At 40.7% G+C, this 16,550-nt stretch overlaps 1 protein-coding gene across 1 annotated transcript in view; it reads left to right on the plus strand.

Annotated features, from left to right (window-relative positions):
• The first annotated feature begins 2,626 nt into the window (after positions 1–2,626).
• RASEF (RAS and EF-hand domain containing) overlaps positions 2,627–16,550 on the plus strand; it is a 35,922-nt gene continuing 21,998 nt past the window's right edge. Inside the window, exons 1-3 of the mRNA XM_042033664.1 lie at positions 2,627–3,088; positions 13,222–13,368; positions 14,177–14,267. Of these exons, the coding sequence (XP_041889598.1) occupies positions 2,718–3,088; positions 13,222–13,368; positions 14,177–14,267 (609 nt within the window). The 5' untranslated portion in view covers positions 2,627–2,717. The remainder of the gene's footprint in view (positions 3,089–13,221; positions 13,369–14,176; positions 14,268–16,550) is intronic.

Here is a 16,550-nt window from a genome sequence, read left to right on the forward strand (position 1 = left end):
ATATGCATGTAAGATTCTTAAGACAATATATAGAGAGGGATGGGAAGAGGGCTGCTATTTCAGGCATGGAATCTGCCTGGAGCACAGCACTCCAGCTTTTTTGGGCTTCTGCATAGTTTTGCATAGCTACTGTCAGAGACCACATAAATTCAAATAGCATTCAAAGGTTCTGTAGCTTATCCCACCGGTCAGCTCAGCTCCTCTGCTCTTTTGCTTCTTGGTCTTGATGTAATGCGTTGCCACACCTTCCTTTTCTGGTTTACTTGTGATTTAATCTCTGACTCTATAACAATGTGAAAATCCACCTTTTTTCCATTCAGTACAATAGGACACTTCAGTAGTGACACAGTGATACAATGAATCCTTTCTTGTTCATCTGTTGCCGTCGATCTCTTTAAAGTTCTTGAGCACGATTCAATTTTCTCTTCTGCCTCTTCAGTGAAACAGATGCTTGGGCTAGCTTGTGAGTGTCATGGGACAGTGAAGCAAAACAGACAATAGACGGAAAATTGCATGCAGGGTATATCTGTATCTTATGCATGAATTTAAAACTTCTCTTATGAATTTAAAACAACTATGCCACAGAAACAGTGCTTTGTGTTTGCTTATTTATTTAATTTAGAGCTGGATTTGAAGAGCAGATAGTGCTAAGAACAGGGACATGATTTCAGAAGAAAGCACTGTTTTGCCATTGCTGGGAATCCTGGTCTCACCACTCATTCTTTGGTCTTAACAAATAAACCATTTGTTTTTGTTATCTTTGTGCAGCTGTGTCAGAACTATTCAACTAAACCATGGCCTGCCAAGCAAGCATGGGCTGTGTGGTATCGCACAACACTGCAAACATGATCTCTTTTGCAGAACATACCTATGCCATGGCAGTGCTAAATGATACACTGTGCTTCATGCCAGTGCCTGAGATTTGTGTGACAAAACTTCTCTAACAGGAAAAAAAAAAAAGAAAAAGCCTGACAAGGACTACATGTCCAAAGTCTATGCCCTCTACTTAGCAGCCCAAGGTAGTGACTACCACTAAAGATACACACAAGAGTGCGTAAAAGAGTGGGTAGGATAAGGATAACTGACCAGTGTCAACTCATAAATCTGCAGCCATAAAAGCAAATAAGGTGAGCACATTGACTTCAGTGGGAACTCCCTGTCTGGCTAGTCAGACACATTTGGCTGTTCCAGTTCACCTCATGGGCTTGTCCACTCTGAAAACCAAATGTCCCAGCTCCTGTGAACAGAGAGTGGAGTTGTATAAGCAAGATAAGTTTGTCTCTTTTCATGGCTGAACAACCCTTCATCAGCCCCTTAGAGGCTTCAAGACACACTTTAGGTATAAAAATTTGATGGTTAGATAAGATTGATCATGGAACAGGAAGAATACTTTTGTTAAATGAATTCTGTTTTACTAAAACACTAAGAAACAGATTATGATACCACTTTACTGCTATTAGTAGTTTTACAATTGTGTGGTGGAAACGTAGCAAAAAACCTGTATAAAATAATAAATTTAAGTCTTTTGGTTATCTCATATTTTTAAGCTAAAACTTATATTCCAAATTGCTTAACAGCTGTATTTCCTTAAAGTGTGGGCAACATTTTACAAAACATTATATTGTCTAGAGAAAGATTGTTTGCTGTCTGTCTAATCCCAATGGGTTAAAAATCAAAAGCTGTAAAAAAAAAAAAAAAAAAAATCCTGTGAGGGCATTCCACATCTCTTAGGCAGAGGAGTACTTTATAGTTCCCATTTACAGTATGTGATTTACTTTGAGAGGTCAGATGGACTATTTGTGCTTTGCTGGATCACATACTTATTCTTAGGCTATGTTTTGGTCAATAAGGAACTGCTGTTTTGACAGTCAGATTTGTATTCTCTTTATCACAACTGTGGTATGACACAATTTACATTTGCAGATAGACATAAACAAGAATAAGTGTAGGGAAATAAATAATGATTTAAAAATATCCCTTAGATTCAAACAGAATCTGAGTTTTGAGTCTGACTTCAACAAGGAAGACATCTTGACTTCCGTCAAGAAAGACACTAGTTCTTCACAAAGCACTGATAAGCTGTCTCCTTTGGTTTATTGATTTGAATGCAGCTTTTGCATTTTCAGTTTAAGATAGTATTTTAACAATCCACATTTCTAAATCACTGGTGTTGAGACATCTGTGAGCACGTACCCACAAGGTATAACTCCAAGACTATTCGTGTCAGTGAGAATTTATCTGTTGAAACTTTGTGTCATCATGTGGGTTCTGGGTCTTCCATGAACGTGAGGAGTATTTTTATCGTGTTGGAAAACGGAAATTAAGTTTAACACCTTATGGTGACCGCAGGGATTCACATTTGAGTGCTGCAGGGGGTGAGACATGTTTTTTACCCTACGGTGCTGCATATAGTTACCTGTGCGTTCGCAACATGCTGGGCCAGAGGGGAACCCTGTGCCCCTGCACCTCCGTGAGGCAGCGGGGGCCCTTGCCGGCTCGGTACCGCCCTGCTCTGTCCCGGGGGCGCCGGCAGCCCGGGCCGGGACCTGCCCCGGCCAGGGGCCGCCACCTGCGGTCCGCCTCCCGGCCGTGCCCGGCCCCGCGGGGAGCCGGGGCGGAGCAGGACCCGGCCCGCCCCGCTGAGCCGCAGGTAGGGCAGCCGCCCACCCCGTTCCATCCCATTCCGTCCGCGGTCTCCGTTCCACCGGCGCTGGCCGATGGATCCCGAGGCGGTGGGGGACGAGCTGTCCCGCTTGCGAGCCCTCTTCCTGGCGTGCGACGCCAGCGGCTCGGGCCGCATCGAGCGGGAAGACTTCGCTGCTCTCTGTGCCGAGCTGCGGGTGCGGCCGGCCGAGGCCGAGGCCATCTTCCAGCGCCTCGACAGCGACCGCGACGGGGCTATCACCTTCCCGGAGTTCGCCCGTGGCTTCCGCGGCGCCACGCGGCGGCAACCCGGCGGCGGCGGCGAGCCGGGGGGCGAGGACATGGAGGAGGCGGAGGCGCCAGCGGCGTGGGTCGCCGGGGGGCTGGAACAACCCTGGAAGGACTTCGAGGTGCGGCTCGGGGACGAGGCGAGGTACATCCCGAGGTAAGGTCCAGACCCGCCTGCTCCGTCCCACCCCGGCCGTGGGAGCGGGTGCGCGGCCCCGGGGTTGGTGGGGCTGAGCTTTCCCCTGGGCAGCGCGGCCCCGCCGCCGCCAAACCGGCCCTGCCGTCCTGCGGGGCGGGAGCGGCCCTCCTGGCGGAGCTGCTGCCGCTGATGCAATCCCAGCTGGGGATCGCCCGTGTAGCCTGACCCCTCGCCCCGTGCTCCTGCAGGTGTAGGGAGCCCTCCGCACACCTGCTTCCCGGCTGGGGTGGTTTCTAACGCTGTTCTTCCAGCGTGCAGCCGCTCCTGGCTTCATCTGCTCTGCTCTGCCAGCGACCCACGTGGGAAAGTCAGCCTGCTAGAACGCACGGCATGCAAAGTTCTGCCGGCTCCCCAGTAACTTTCTCCCCGAGCTATTCCCCGAGCAGCCGCCAGCATTTTTCTTCCACCCCTGTCGACCTTTTCCTGGTAAAGGCTGACCAACAACGTTGGGTTCACGTTAACGGTGTTGGTAAATACGGCCCTCGGTCTGATGAGCTCAGAAGTTTTGTGAGAGTCTTTGTCCTCGGTCTCAGTGAAGTGAAGACACCTGATGGTAGCTTGGTTTGAGATTAAACCCGTTTACCACGGGTCTGCCAGTACGGGGCTGGTTTCAGTCTACAGAGGCACATTTTGGTTACTCGAAATAGTCTGCCTGAAAGCTGAGGTGCTCAAAATTAATATGAAAATGTTGGCCGTAAAAAGTACAGTGTGATTCTGCTGCGTTTTAAAATTGTAATTTATGATGGAAGACAAGTAATCTGAGTTTCAGGACTTGGCAGCTAGTCAAGAGACTTAAAAAAAGTCATATACATGAATAGATCTCTATGTTGTCTCTATATAGCGCTCCTTAAATTCCTACCAATACCAATAATTTGGTTCCAGCTGCATATAAAAATGTGTTTGGATAATGAGGTGGAATGCTTCTTCAGAGAAATTTTCAGTTACTTAATCTGGAGTCAATTGTTCTTTTCTTTTTGGATTAATACTGTTTAGTATTATTGGAGTGCCCCATTTCAGACAAATGAGTAGCTTCATACAGGTCTTCCTTAATTTGTTCATGGTGCTTTCCTTGTTAGACACTTGCTTTCTACAGAAAGAGAACAAGAACAAAAGACTGTTTGAAAGCCTGCAGACACAGTTAATAACCTGAAGTCAGAAACTCAGTAGGAGCTGAAAAAAAATCTGACTCGTGAGCAGTGGTAACTTGTGAAAGCTTCTGTCTCCTCTTGGTAATAGTTCTGTTTCAGTATCTTGGTTACTGTTTGCAGCAGCAGTTTCAGTACAGTCTAACTGATTGTCTAAAAGGATAATAGGAAGGGGAACAGCTTTCATTTGCTGCACTCTGCAGACACATCTGGTAGTTTTGCTAAATTCATCGTGACATAATGTAATTTGTGTTATGATTCTTTTACATAAACACTGGAAAAAGTTTTGATGGTTAAATACTATCAGGTGGGCAGTATTTTGATGTAAATGTTTCCTATTTAGGTTCAGATTTGAACATCCTTCATAGTTGTCTTATTTATTAGGTGTCTGCCAGTGTCAGCTGAAGAACAGTACGCCCTTTGTCTTTTCTCTCTCCTGTCCTGAAGTGCTAAAAGCAGGTCTGCTTAACAGCTCAACCTTTCTTCCATTTGTAGCCCACACCTTATTTTGTTGAAACAGATGTGTAAGGATTTTTTCATGTGAGTAGTCCCACTAAAATCCTTAGGACCATTTGCATGAGTAATGAATATATTGTAATTGATTGAGGAGTCTTAAGCAGTAGAATATAACAAAATCAAGTAAAGTGCAAGCTGGACTTCAAAAAAATTTTTGTTTAAATTATTTAATTTGTTTTAGTTGTTTGTCACTTCATATTTTATTCAGGAAAAGGCAGTATTTTGAAAACTAGACCTAGCTTGGAACACAACTGCATCTTCAGTACTATAAAAGAGTCGGTGTGTCCTTATGTTGTGTTTTATTGCTCTTCATATATTTGTTGTAACATTAACATTGACATCTGTGAGAAAAGTAATTACAAAAGAGAAACTCCTCAAAGCTGGATGAGTGCAGCTGGTGGTCCGTATTTTTAAATCTCAGTTGTGGTTTTTATCTCGATCATTTTGGGGTACACTTCCTCCAAATGCTCTGCCTTGTGGCCACAGACTAGCAAGACACTGGGACATGTGCTGTGATGCTATTGGGGTTTATACAGAGAGAAACAAGGTGTAGTAAATGGAGGTAATGAGGTAAAATCAGGGTTGAAGTCAGGAGAAAATGCCACAGTAAACACCTGTGGTCTCTGTCACGCCTTAGCTTGATTCCTATGGGAATCAAAGGGAAAATTTTCACAATACACATGGTTCTGTCTCCGTTTCAGAAACTGAAAGTTCAGTTTCTGTGACTGAACTTTTGAAAGCATAAATAAGCCTCCAAAATGAAGTGTGAAACAGTAACAGATCTATACTCTGACCCAGTCCTCAGTGTAGTAGCAGGCATTTGATGCAAAATTATTTACTGCCAGGTACTAAAATAAGCATGTATTACAATAAGCATATTTTGAATTTAACTCATTTTACAAAAAGGTAATTTTATTATGCGATGGATCATAACTCTGCAGTTTGGTGTATCAGTTGCACAGTCCTTTTAGATTACTTTAAAAGATTCAAGTCTGCCGAAGCTGTGGTTGTATTGTTTGCAGTTAAACAGGCAGAATAACATTAAAGAGTTTTTCTTTACAGCCTTGCTCCTTTCCTCCTCACCTGAATCAATTTTTTGGACTAAATTCCGTTAGATTTCTTGGTAAGGTGGTTACTGTGAGTCAAAGTATTGTTTGCCTTAGCCTTTACTTGTGCTTGGTAGGCAATTGGCCTCTAGGAAAAAAAAGGTGGAAAGTCTTTCCAGGCTGATAACTTAATGTGTGAAGTCAGACTTTAGTGGAATTGTACAGAGGGGTTTTTATTGTTGTTGTTGTTTTTGTCTGTTTGGTTGTCTTTTTTTGATTTTTCTTTTCATTTAAAGTGCAGCTAGCCTTCCGCATTGTTACATTTAAACAGGAATAATGAGTAATTAAATATAAAATCATGCAAGGCCTTTAGTTTATATGTATATATAGTGAATTGCTAGCTGGAGATATGTTTTATTGAGAAGTCAGCCGTGTTCGTTAGTTTATTCCTCTGAGAAGTATTTGCAATGGTACAGGAGTGGACAACAAAGAAATTTACCCTTTTGATGCTCCAGGCAGTGAGTGCTTCAGTGCCACACTGGAAGGGTTTAGCCCTTGGCTGTGTTACTGGATGTTGCATTCTTTGTTGTGGCCAATCTCAGTTTGAATTTCAGGGGCAAGACTGAAAGGTTCCCTTCATGCTCCTAATAGACAGACGTTCCTTTTAAGCATGTGGGAATGTCTCCTAGTGGCAATCCTTTTCCACTCCTCAGCTTGAGCAAAGAATGATCTGACATCTTCTGACACTGCAAGAGAAAAACTGTACTTATGAATGCTATGACACTTACTTATCTCTCTAAATTACAGGCAAAAAACTTCCTGGAAAACACATTTTTAAATTTTAATGTCAAAGACTTCAGTCAGAAAGCACAAAGACTTGTTGTGATTGTCAAAAAAGAATGAGCCCTACCAGGCAACTTTTGTGCAATATTTGGCAAAATGGATAATCTTATTGGAAAATGAACTAAATTAATTAGATCATGAATGGGTGGATGAATCTGAAGCAGAAAGTTTGTATCCCCATTTTGAGTTAAATTCTGCTGCCTCTGAGAGGTCTCACGCTCCATTGCTTTGCTTTTTAGTCTTTGGGTCTCTTTTATTTTTGTGCCTGGTACTTCCAGCCAAGCTGACTATTCATCAGACTCTGATTTCAGTGCTTCCTGACTGTGAGATTTTATGCATCACACAATTCCAAAGTCTCCTAATGTGATTATGATAACGGTGTGCCCCCACTCACGTCATGGAGCTGTATAGAAAATGTGGGTCTGGGGGATGTGATAAAATGAGAAAAGCATGCTGTTCTTTACATGAGCTACTTAAACTGTGAAGACGGGTGGTGCTCATGGGATATACTGCTGTACTACAGCAAAGAAGAGAGGCTCTGCTGCATAAAAAACCCGTCCAAAACATGTCATGTTCTTGCTGTCATGAACCAGGATGGATTTTTGCCAAAGTCAATATAGAGCACAGTATTAACTTCCGTCAGCGATTTGTGTTTACTTCCATGAGATGATGAGCCATGGTGTCAGAACTGGGGAGGTTTCCTTGGAAGTTGAAGCATGTTCCCTGGAGAGGGAAAAAAGGCAAATCCTGAGGAAAAACGAATGCTGTGTCCTTTTTTGCCACAGTGCTGGAGAGGGGATCTCTTCTGTAAGAATGTTGTCTTGTCTTTTGATACATCTCATGACAGGAGTTTGAGAGATATGCTCTGCTGTGAATGTAATGGATGTCTTTCTGTGAGCTAGAAGCCTTTCTGAGCTATCTTTCTGATTTTTGCTTTAATCAAAACAGTATCTGTGCCACTTAAGCACTGTAGCATTCATTCTCCTGATATTTTTCCTGGTATCATTATGTGATCATTTGCCATAATGCCTTTGAGGCATTCTCCTTTTCCACAGACTTCATCTTTCCTTGCCCGTCCCACAGTCTTTTCCACTGTGTCTCCACTGGCTCTAAATCACACCACTAAGGGAACAGCATTCATGCTTTGGAAACATTAAAAACGTTTTCTCTGGGAATCAGACCTTGGCTAGGCTGTATCATCTGGGGGTTACAGATTTGATCATCTTCTTTTAATGCATCCTGTTTCTGAAGGGGTAGATACAGAAAAAGAAAAGATAGTATTAAAAAAACACATAGTGCTTCAAGTTGACAAATACTTTGAATTTTACACTCTGCTAAAATTCTGTGTAATCTGTTTTTCCTTAAGGCAGTCAATCTAGGAGGAAGTGTTAGGCACTCAGCTGTGACAAAATTAGATCGTTTCCAATCTGTATCAGATTTGGTTGTTCTTTTCTGCTTACTGATATGGTAGCACATCCAGTGTGTCTGCTTTTCAGAAAAAGGTACTTCTTGATCTCTTGGAGGCACACACAAGCTGTTGGTCTCCAGTGTAAGGACAATCATCAGATGCATAATGCTTGAGCTTTGTTTTGCTCTGACCACCCAGCTCAGACCTTCCTGGCTCAGACTACCTTACGCTTCATCTCTTCATGTCCATACCAGAACAGAACTGCTACAAGTGATCAGAGCAGTTTGACAAGCTGACCTACAGTGGAAAGAAGTAATTAAAATAGTGTTCTAATACCAAATACCACCCCTAGGGTCAGACTGAGGGGCCTGTGTAACATAGCATAGTCTTTCTGGTGACTACATAGGGAGAACATATAAGAAGATACTGAGCAACTCCAGAGTTGAAAAATTATTTGTTGAAAAATTCCATCATCTTCTTCTGAACTGCATTTGGAGTATGGATTATTAGGAAAATGGTCACTGTACAATCAGCAAACCAGAAATAATGCTATGAATTGATAAGGATTAATACAGCTGTGTGGATTAAAGGAAATTATGACACAATATAATCTAAATATCTGTGATCTCCAAGATCAGTGTTGTGGGGTTTTTTGGTGTGGGTCCTCTGCCCCCCCCCCCACCCCTGCCTTCTGCTCCTGTTGTATTCAACCATGGTATTTTAAATCTATCATATTAGAACTTGGATTATATTCAGAGAAGTTTTATTTTCTTTACGCAGTTCTTGCAGGAACTCTCTGAAACCATGTGAATACTGTAACTTTGCTTAAGCTAACTCATGTGAAGCTGTGCAAATATTGACTAATTACTCTTACTAAGTACTAATTTTACAGATGGTTTATGCCATAAAACTTTTGAGATGAGGTAAGGTAAAGCCAAAGCAGTACTTGGCCACAATGCTATACTTTTTGTGGGTACTAGTGTTTTGTGTTTGTACTTTGCAGAAGCAACAGAAATAAGTGTGTGCACGATGGGTAGTGTAACCATAGTGCCAGATGAACAAAGTGACAGACTTTCATACCACATATTAAAAAATGCTCTTTCTGTGCATTAGTATTTGTGAATGTCTGCAGTTGTGTGAGTGTGGCACTTAAAGGTGTGCAGCTAAATACACTGAAAAGTGAATTTAGGATTTCAAGGAAAACCAGTTTTAAAGGGCAAGTGCAAGCATTTGAGATGAATTTTGCTGAAACATCTTGTCCAGCAAAAGGACAGCCTATTTAGAGTTTAAGTCACCTTGGTGAAATCCATTTGTAAAATCTTCTTTGATAATTAATTTTGAATAAGTAATGAATTTGCAGGAAGAAATGGCATGTATTCAAGAGGAAGTGAGGACAAACAAACAAATTGGGCAATATTCATTACAGCTTATCTGTCCTGCTGCAGCCGTGTCACTGATATTCACCAAAGCATGTGAAAACAGAGGAATGATTAAAAATACAAAAATGGCAATTTGGAACAAATAATCTTCAAATACTTACTGCATGTTGCTACAGAGTGCACATAACTGCTGCTACTTCATCATGGATTCATGGGTACTTGGAGTGACTAAATCACTGACAGTCTTTCCAGTTCATGAAAGTGTATTACTTCTTTCTGAAAGCATAAGTGATTGCGTAATCCTTCCAATTTTGTTGCATGACTTGGATTTCTCGTCTGGGCTTTTTTGTTGTTGTTTTGGTGGTTTTTCTTGTTTTTTTTTTTTGCTTGCTTGGTTGGTTTTTTGTTTTGTTTTTTTGTTGATGTAGTAGTTGTGAGTCTACTTTTTAATCAAGACATCCTGCATCATTGCTGTAGATGCACTTACATAAGTATCACTGAGAATTTCAGTGACCAGTTGTGATCTTTCCAGGCCCTTTCCAGAATCCTGCATGATTATGGTTGTATGGATATTGTTTGACACCTTAAGCTTAAGTACTGCTTCCTAAAACTGTGCCACTGAGATATTTTGAATCCAGCTGTGTGGTAGCTGGTCATTGGGCTAAGAAGGAATATGAAATACAAAAGTTTTTTTAATGCCAGAGAGAGAATAAAACCTCACTGTAACTACTTTGAGTTTCTGACTACTGCATGCTAAAGCAGGCTTAGCTGTGCAGCAGAGGCTCAGCATCACAGACATACTGATTTCTAGCTTCAATTCATGTATGTGTATTTCTGGATCACAGAATATTCTGAGTTGGAAGGGACCAACAAGAATGGTCAAGGCCAACTCTCAAGTGAATGATCCATACAGGGATTGGACCCACAACCTGGTGTTAGCATCATGATCTAACCAACTGATCTCAAGTTTGTATATACTTTGAAAAGAATCACAGAATAGTTGTGGTTGGAAGGAACCTCTGGAGATCATCCCGTCCAACCTCCCTGCCAAGACAGGGTCAGCTAGAGCAGGTTACATAGGAATCTGGCCAGGTGTGTTTTGAATATCTTCAGAGAAGGAGACTCCTCAACATCCTTAGGCAGCCTGTTCCAGTGCTCTGCCATACTCAATGTAAAGAGACTTTTCCTCATGTTGAGGTGGAACTTCCTGTGTTTTAGTTTATGGCCATTGCTTCTTGTTCTGTTGATGGGCACCACTGAAAAGAGTCTGGCACCATCCTCTTGGCACCTGCCTTTGAGATATTGATATCTCCTCTCAGGCTTCTCTTCAAACAGGCCCAGGCATCCTCATAAGAGGGATGCTCCCGCCCCCAAATCATCCTTGGGACCCTCTCCAGTAGCTCCTTGTCTTTCTCGTACTGAAGACCCCAGAGCTCCATGTACGGCCTCAGCAGGGCCAAATAGAGGCACAACTCCCTCAACTTTCTGGCCACACTCTTCCCAATGCACCCCAGGATGACATTGGCCCTCCTGGCCACAAGGGCACTGCCAGCTCATGGACAGCTTGTGATCCACCAAGAGTCCCAGGTCCTTCTCCACAGAGCTGCTCTGTAGGAGCAACACCCGGCCTGTGCTGGCACTTGGGGCCGTTCCTCCCAGGGTGCAGGACCCGACACCTGCCCGTGTTGAACTCATTAAGTTTCTCTCTGCCCAACTCTCCAGCCTATCAGGGTTCCATGGAATGGCAGCAGAACCTTCAGGTGGATCAGCCACTCCCCCAGTTCAGTGCCACCAGCATGCTTGCTGAGGGTGCATCCTATCCCTTCCTCCAGGTCATTGATAAACAAGCTGAACAACACTGGTCCCAGTATTGATCCCTGGAGGATGCCACTGACTACAGGCCTCCAGGTGCATTCTGGGAATGTCCTTAACATTTTTTTTAAAGGCAAATCATTAATTGAATAAATATACATTTGAGGAGTTCTTTAATGTTACATTATTTATACATAGTTCGTAGCTTATGATGATCAGATAAATCTGTTCGTTATTGTTACTGTTTGTGAACCTCGACATTACTCTGTTTAAAATACATTTTGAAATTGTGTGAATACATGGGAAGATATTTAACTTATTAAATACAGGTAAGCATTAGCCTTTGTAAAGGAAATTCTTTGCGAGACAGAAACATGTTTGTACACAGAAATTTCTCAGGCATTAGTAAAGCTTTATCTCTTCGTGCTGGTCTTATATTTCTGTATCTCAAAATGAATGTCAGCATTTCAGCTGGGAACAGGTTTTACAGTGTCCTGAAACAGTTAAATTGTTTAAAATGGGAATTTGAGCTATAGTAACAGTTTTAGTACTGTTCTAATAAAGTAAGTTAGACCTTCAGAGGAGAAATCACATACAAGAAGCAGAGTGCTGCAGTGTTGATAATCAAAGCTGTGGAATTGCTTCAAGTGGGAAAAAGTGAAGAGAATATACACTATTGCTGATATCATGTGTATGGTGAAGGTATTTAATAGCACTACTCCACTGAAGATAGGAGAACTTCAGCTGTCTAACAAGGAGGATTGTTTAATCAGAGTTCAGACTTTCATTAGCAACAAAAAGAGGGCATGTATTTGTGTTGTTAGATATGGTGTTAGACTTGAACTTGCAAAACATTATTTTTGGTTGTGTTTCTGCTTCTGATAATGTCTGTTTCCTTATTACTGGCCTGCCTCCTCTACCTTTCTAGATTTGATCTTCTTCCTTCTTTTCCATTCAATTTTTAAGTTCTTGAATACCTGTTCATGTTCTAGCATTTAGTCTATGTCAATCACATTCACTTTTCCTTAGGACTGCTAAATACTGTTACAGAATATTTTCTGTAATTTTTAGGCATATTGCCTAATGTAATCCAGGAGTTGGAACCTAGCATGTAAAACAAAGGTTTACATGACATACTTGTTGCATGAAAAGAAATCAGTGCTATTTATGTAGTAGACTTCATAATAATGCTATTCTTTTTATCTTGTAAAGATTCTTTGCTCTGACAATTAGAACAGTATGCAATCTATGTAAATGAGTCCAGATTAAATGGAAATCAGAATTTACTATTCCAGCATTGAGGCAGCTTTTCAATAGGAATTTCAGGAGAGCTTTTAACAACTACAGTATCTACAGAAATGTTTTCTTTCTTCTTTATGAGATATATCTGTCATTTTTCACGTGAGAGTAATATACAGAATTAACTTCTTAAAATGACAGTTTTATTTGGTTACAGACCAGAATAATTTGTCTGAAACTGGAGAGCTGTATTCTTATTTTGCCTGCAGCCTACCTTCCTCTACCCTCTTTCCATTTTAACTTAGGTAGTAAGCATTCATACCCATTTTCAATTCTTATGCAACCTCCTGAAATCTTACGCTTCTTCACAGATTATGATTAACGTTAGAGCAACCAAGAAACTTGATACGCATTGTGGGTTACTCCAGTGGCATTCTCTTCACTACACTATGAATAGAAGTAAAAAAATATATAATTAAGCAAAAATTTTTTGCAGTAGCTGTATTAAAACAGAGAAGTGGAAATGGTAAATATACAATAATTTAGACATACTGTACTGAGTGTTCAAAGCCCATATCTAGCTTGCTAAATTTTAAAAATAGGCAAAGAGGGGAATATCTTAATTTGTAGTAAGTTTTTCAAACTTGTAATATAATATTGTTCCAAGTAAGTGCATTAAAATGTGCATATCTCTCTTTTTCAGACAAGAGCAGGTCAGTGTTCTGTATCAAAACATACACATAGCAGAACCAAGATTAATCCAGCCATATGAACATGTCATTAAGAACTTCATCCAAGAGATCAAACTTCAAAGCACAGAGATGGAAACTTTGGCCATAGCGGTAAAAAGGTATTGTGAATGGTGTTTCTAGTTCAGTTCTGCAGTTTCTTTTTTTGCTCTTCTCGTGCTTCATTTGATTAAACTAGTGAGAGTTAATGTCAAAATATGCCATGCAAAGTATTTCCAGAAACTGAGTTCAAAGTTAGTTTGTATGCACACACTAGTGCATAAGCACATATAGCAGCACGCAAATGATTACCCGTTCATACTTTTGAGTAATTCTGGATCAAATTTTTGCAGACTCTGTTGTTAGGTTAAATGCTTAAAGCATTTTGACTCCTCTTCCTTGACTGGACCTTTGAGTTTTGTCGTACATGTCCCTTATGCTTTCATTTTAGAAACTGTATTTTTGCTTTGTGAGCTTCAAGGAGTGTATTTACCTGTTTTAACGACTTGGCAGATGTTACAGTCTCACATCATTACTACCAAAAGCAAACAGATTAGCTCAGGACAGAGATCTCATGTGTGGGTGATGCAAGTTGCTTTTGAAGTCTCTTCATAGGATAATGAGAGGCACTTTTTATCTTTGTGCCTTTTTTACACATCACATCTGCCAATTTTAAAAATGCAGATGTGATGTATTTCATGCTAATCATCAGCTTGCAGCTATTATTTAAAATCTAGTTTGCCAGTATCTTAAAAATAATTTGGGATTTAGGTTCCCAGCCACACCAGTTTCAAGGTCTGGGCAATGTTAAACTGTTTCTATGTCTGTCTGTATAATTTGTTTCAGTTGAGGCAGACAGATGTGTTTCACACAGTGTTTCTTTCAAGTCAGAGGGCAGTTCCTGAGAGAATATTTTCTTTTAAATTTTAGAGCTCAGGACAAAGCAGCAGTTCAACTCAGCGAGCTAGAGGAAGAGATGGAACTACGGATACAGGCTGCAGAGCATAAAGTTAAAAAGGAAGTGAGTATTTTATATTTACAGAATTTCATAATCACCAAACTCTCAGTGGTCTTAAGCAGGATTGATGGCCAGCTGTGTTTTTGATCCTGATGCGCTGAATCAAAGCTGCTGTAGGCAGGGCCTGGATGACAAAAAGCTATCCATGAGATAAGAAATGAACGATCTTAATGCTTCCCCAAAGAAGAATATCTGCTTAGGTATAATAAACCCAAGAAAAAAAAGTCTTTCCCCTTTTGTGGGAACATACTGGCCAAGAAGAGTCCACTTCTGAGACCAATATTGGAAACAGGTTGGAGAAAATGATATTTCAGCACAAAAGTATGGAATCTAGTTCTCCTACTAAATGAATTTATGTAGAATTTAATGCTTGGATTATTTGGTCCTGCTTTATATATCTTCCTGCAGTAATTCTCTTTTTTTCCCTCTGTTCTCCTGCAACTACATTTTAGAGAGTTATAGACTTAAGAGAGGGTAACTGTGGTAACAATGTGTGAGGGCCTGGGCCTCCCAAACTTGATGGGAAATTCTGTTTTGATCTGCTTAATTTTAGCTTTTTCAACCCACCTGCAGTCTATAATAAAAAGTGTAAAATTCCTCTTCCCTTACCCAGGGAAAGATATATTAGAGCCACATGTGACTGCATAATTCAAAGGAGCGAGACCAGCTGCCTGCTTCATTTTGAATTGTTACTACATTCATTTAAGATAAGCCGAACTTTATATGGGCATAAGAATAACAGTTTGTGAAAGTGTTCTAATGTGGACATAAGAAATGCATTAATTTAAACATATACTATGGGCATAATTGTTGCTCGGTAGGACACACAATATACTGAACAGATATATATATTTGCTATGGCTACTTTCATCAGAGTATTTGAAGACCAGAAGCAACAAAGTGCTGTCTGCCAACTTGCTGATTTTAAGTAGTTCACAGTATTTGATATGTGAAGGTAAATGGTATTTTGATAGATTTGCTTCAAATAGCATCCTTTCCTACACAAGAGAAAACAGTCCTACCACACTATAGAAGCCTATTGTGTTCCTAGAAAAAATATAATGGCATGAAAATGTTAAAGATATCACTCCTAAAAAAAAAAAAAAAAGTTATAATATGTTTAACTAGTGGTAATGCAGCTCTCAGTAGACATAAATTTTTATTTCCAGAGAAACTGAGTAGTTAATGTTTAGAAAACACATACATTTTCTCTGAAAAATTACTGTTCTTAAAAAAGGATAAATCACTGAAAAAAGCCCTGAATAATCTTCTTGACTGCTTTAAAAAGATGACTGGGATATGTGCGTTTGCTTCCTTTGAGAACATCTACAGTCATGTACTAGCATTATGCAAAAATCCATCTTCTATGGATTATCTACATCGTCTGTATTCTCAATTGCTGTTTGCATCTAGCTGTAGGTATGAAATATGGGCTGTTGTTTCTCAAAAGGCTTTTTTCATTTTCACTCTCCAGTGTTCCTTGTAGCTCCTAGCTCCACATGCCACACCTACTAAAACGCCCTGAGAGTAAATGTTAAGTTATTTACTTTGTGGGAATGTACTAAGACGTTAATCTTAAGGCCTGTAATCAAGGCTATTGTTAGAGTGATCTCACTCATGCCACCGGGACACGTGCCTCTGCATGAGCCTATCCTGTATTTTGTTTCTTCAAGGGAAGCAAATAGTTACCAAACAATACTTAGGAGTCTATGTAGGGGAATCCAGCTTAAATTGATTACTTGGATTATTTTTTAACACATGAATGTCAGCATCACCTACAGGAAGTTCTAATTCTGAATTCTAAGCAAAGTCCATGCCTGTGCCTTCCATGTGAAAACTCAACCTGCCTCATTGGCACAGCTTGTCACTGCTGCATTCTGATTTCTTGCATTGTGAAACTGAAGTCCTTGGGGAGTGACTGGAGTGAATGAAACACATACCAATCTATAGTACTCCGCACACACTATTCTTCTCATTGTGGTTTGTGTAGCCTCTTTCCAAAATCTGTCTGTTTTGATTAAAATAAATTTCAAAATACTGTACTTGGTTTGATATTTAAGGGTACACAAGGGAATACCCCCTTTGATACAAGGGGTATTCAAGGGAAAGAGAGTTTTACCCACAAAAGGGCATTCACCACTGAATATACCTGTGGGCAGTACTTGGTGCAATCTCTAAACACAGGCAAAATGGTGACCATCCTGATGCATCTCCCCATTCGACACTGAGGAAAACAGGGACAGCATATCTGGAAGCTCCCACAGCTCAACCTCCTCCCTGGACCTG

This window comes from Corvus kubaryi, unplaced genomic scaffold, assembly GCF_017639235.1.
Source record: "Corvus kubaryi isolate FWS band 111438036 unplaced genomic scaffold, C.kubaryi_AGA036_p1.0 37357, whole genome shotgun sequence".
NCBI classification, from domain to species: Eukaryota; Metazoa; Chordata; class Aves; order Passeriformes; family Corvidae; genus Corvus; species Corvus kubaryi.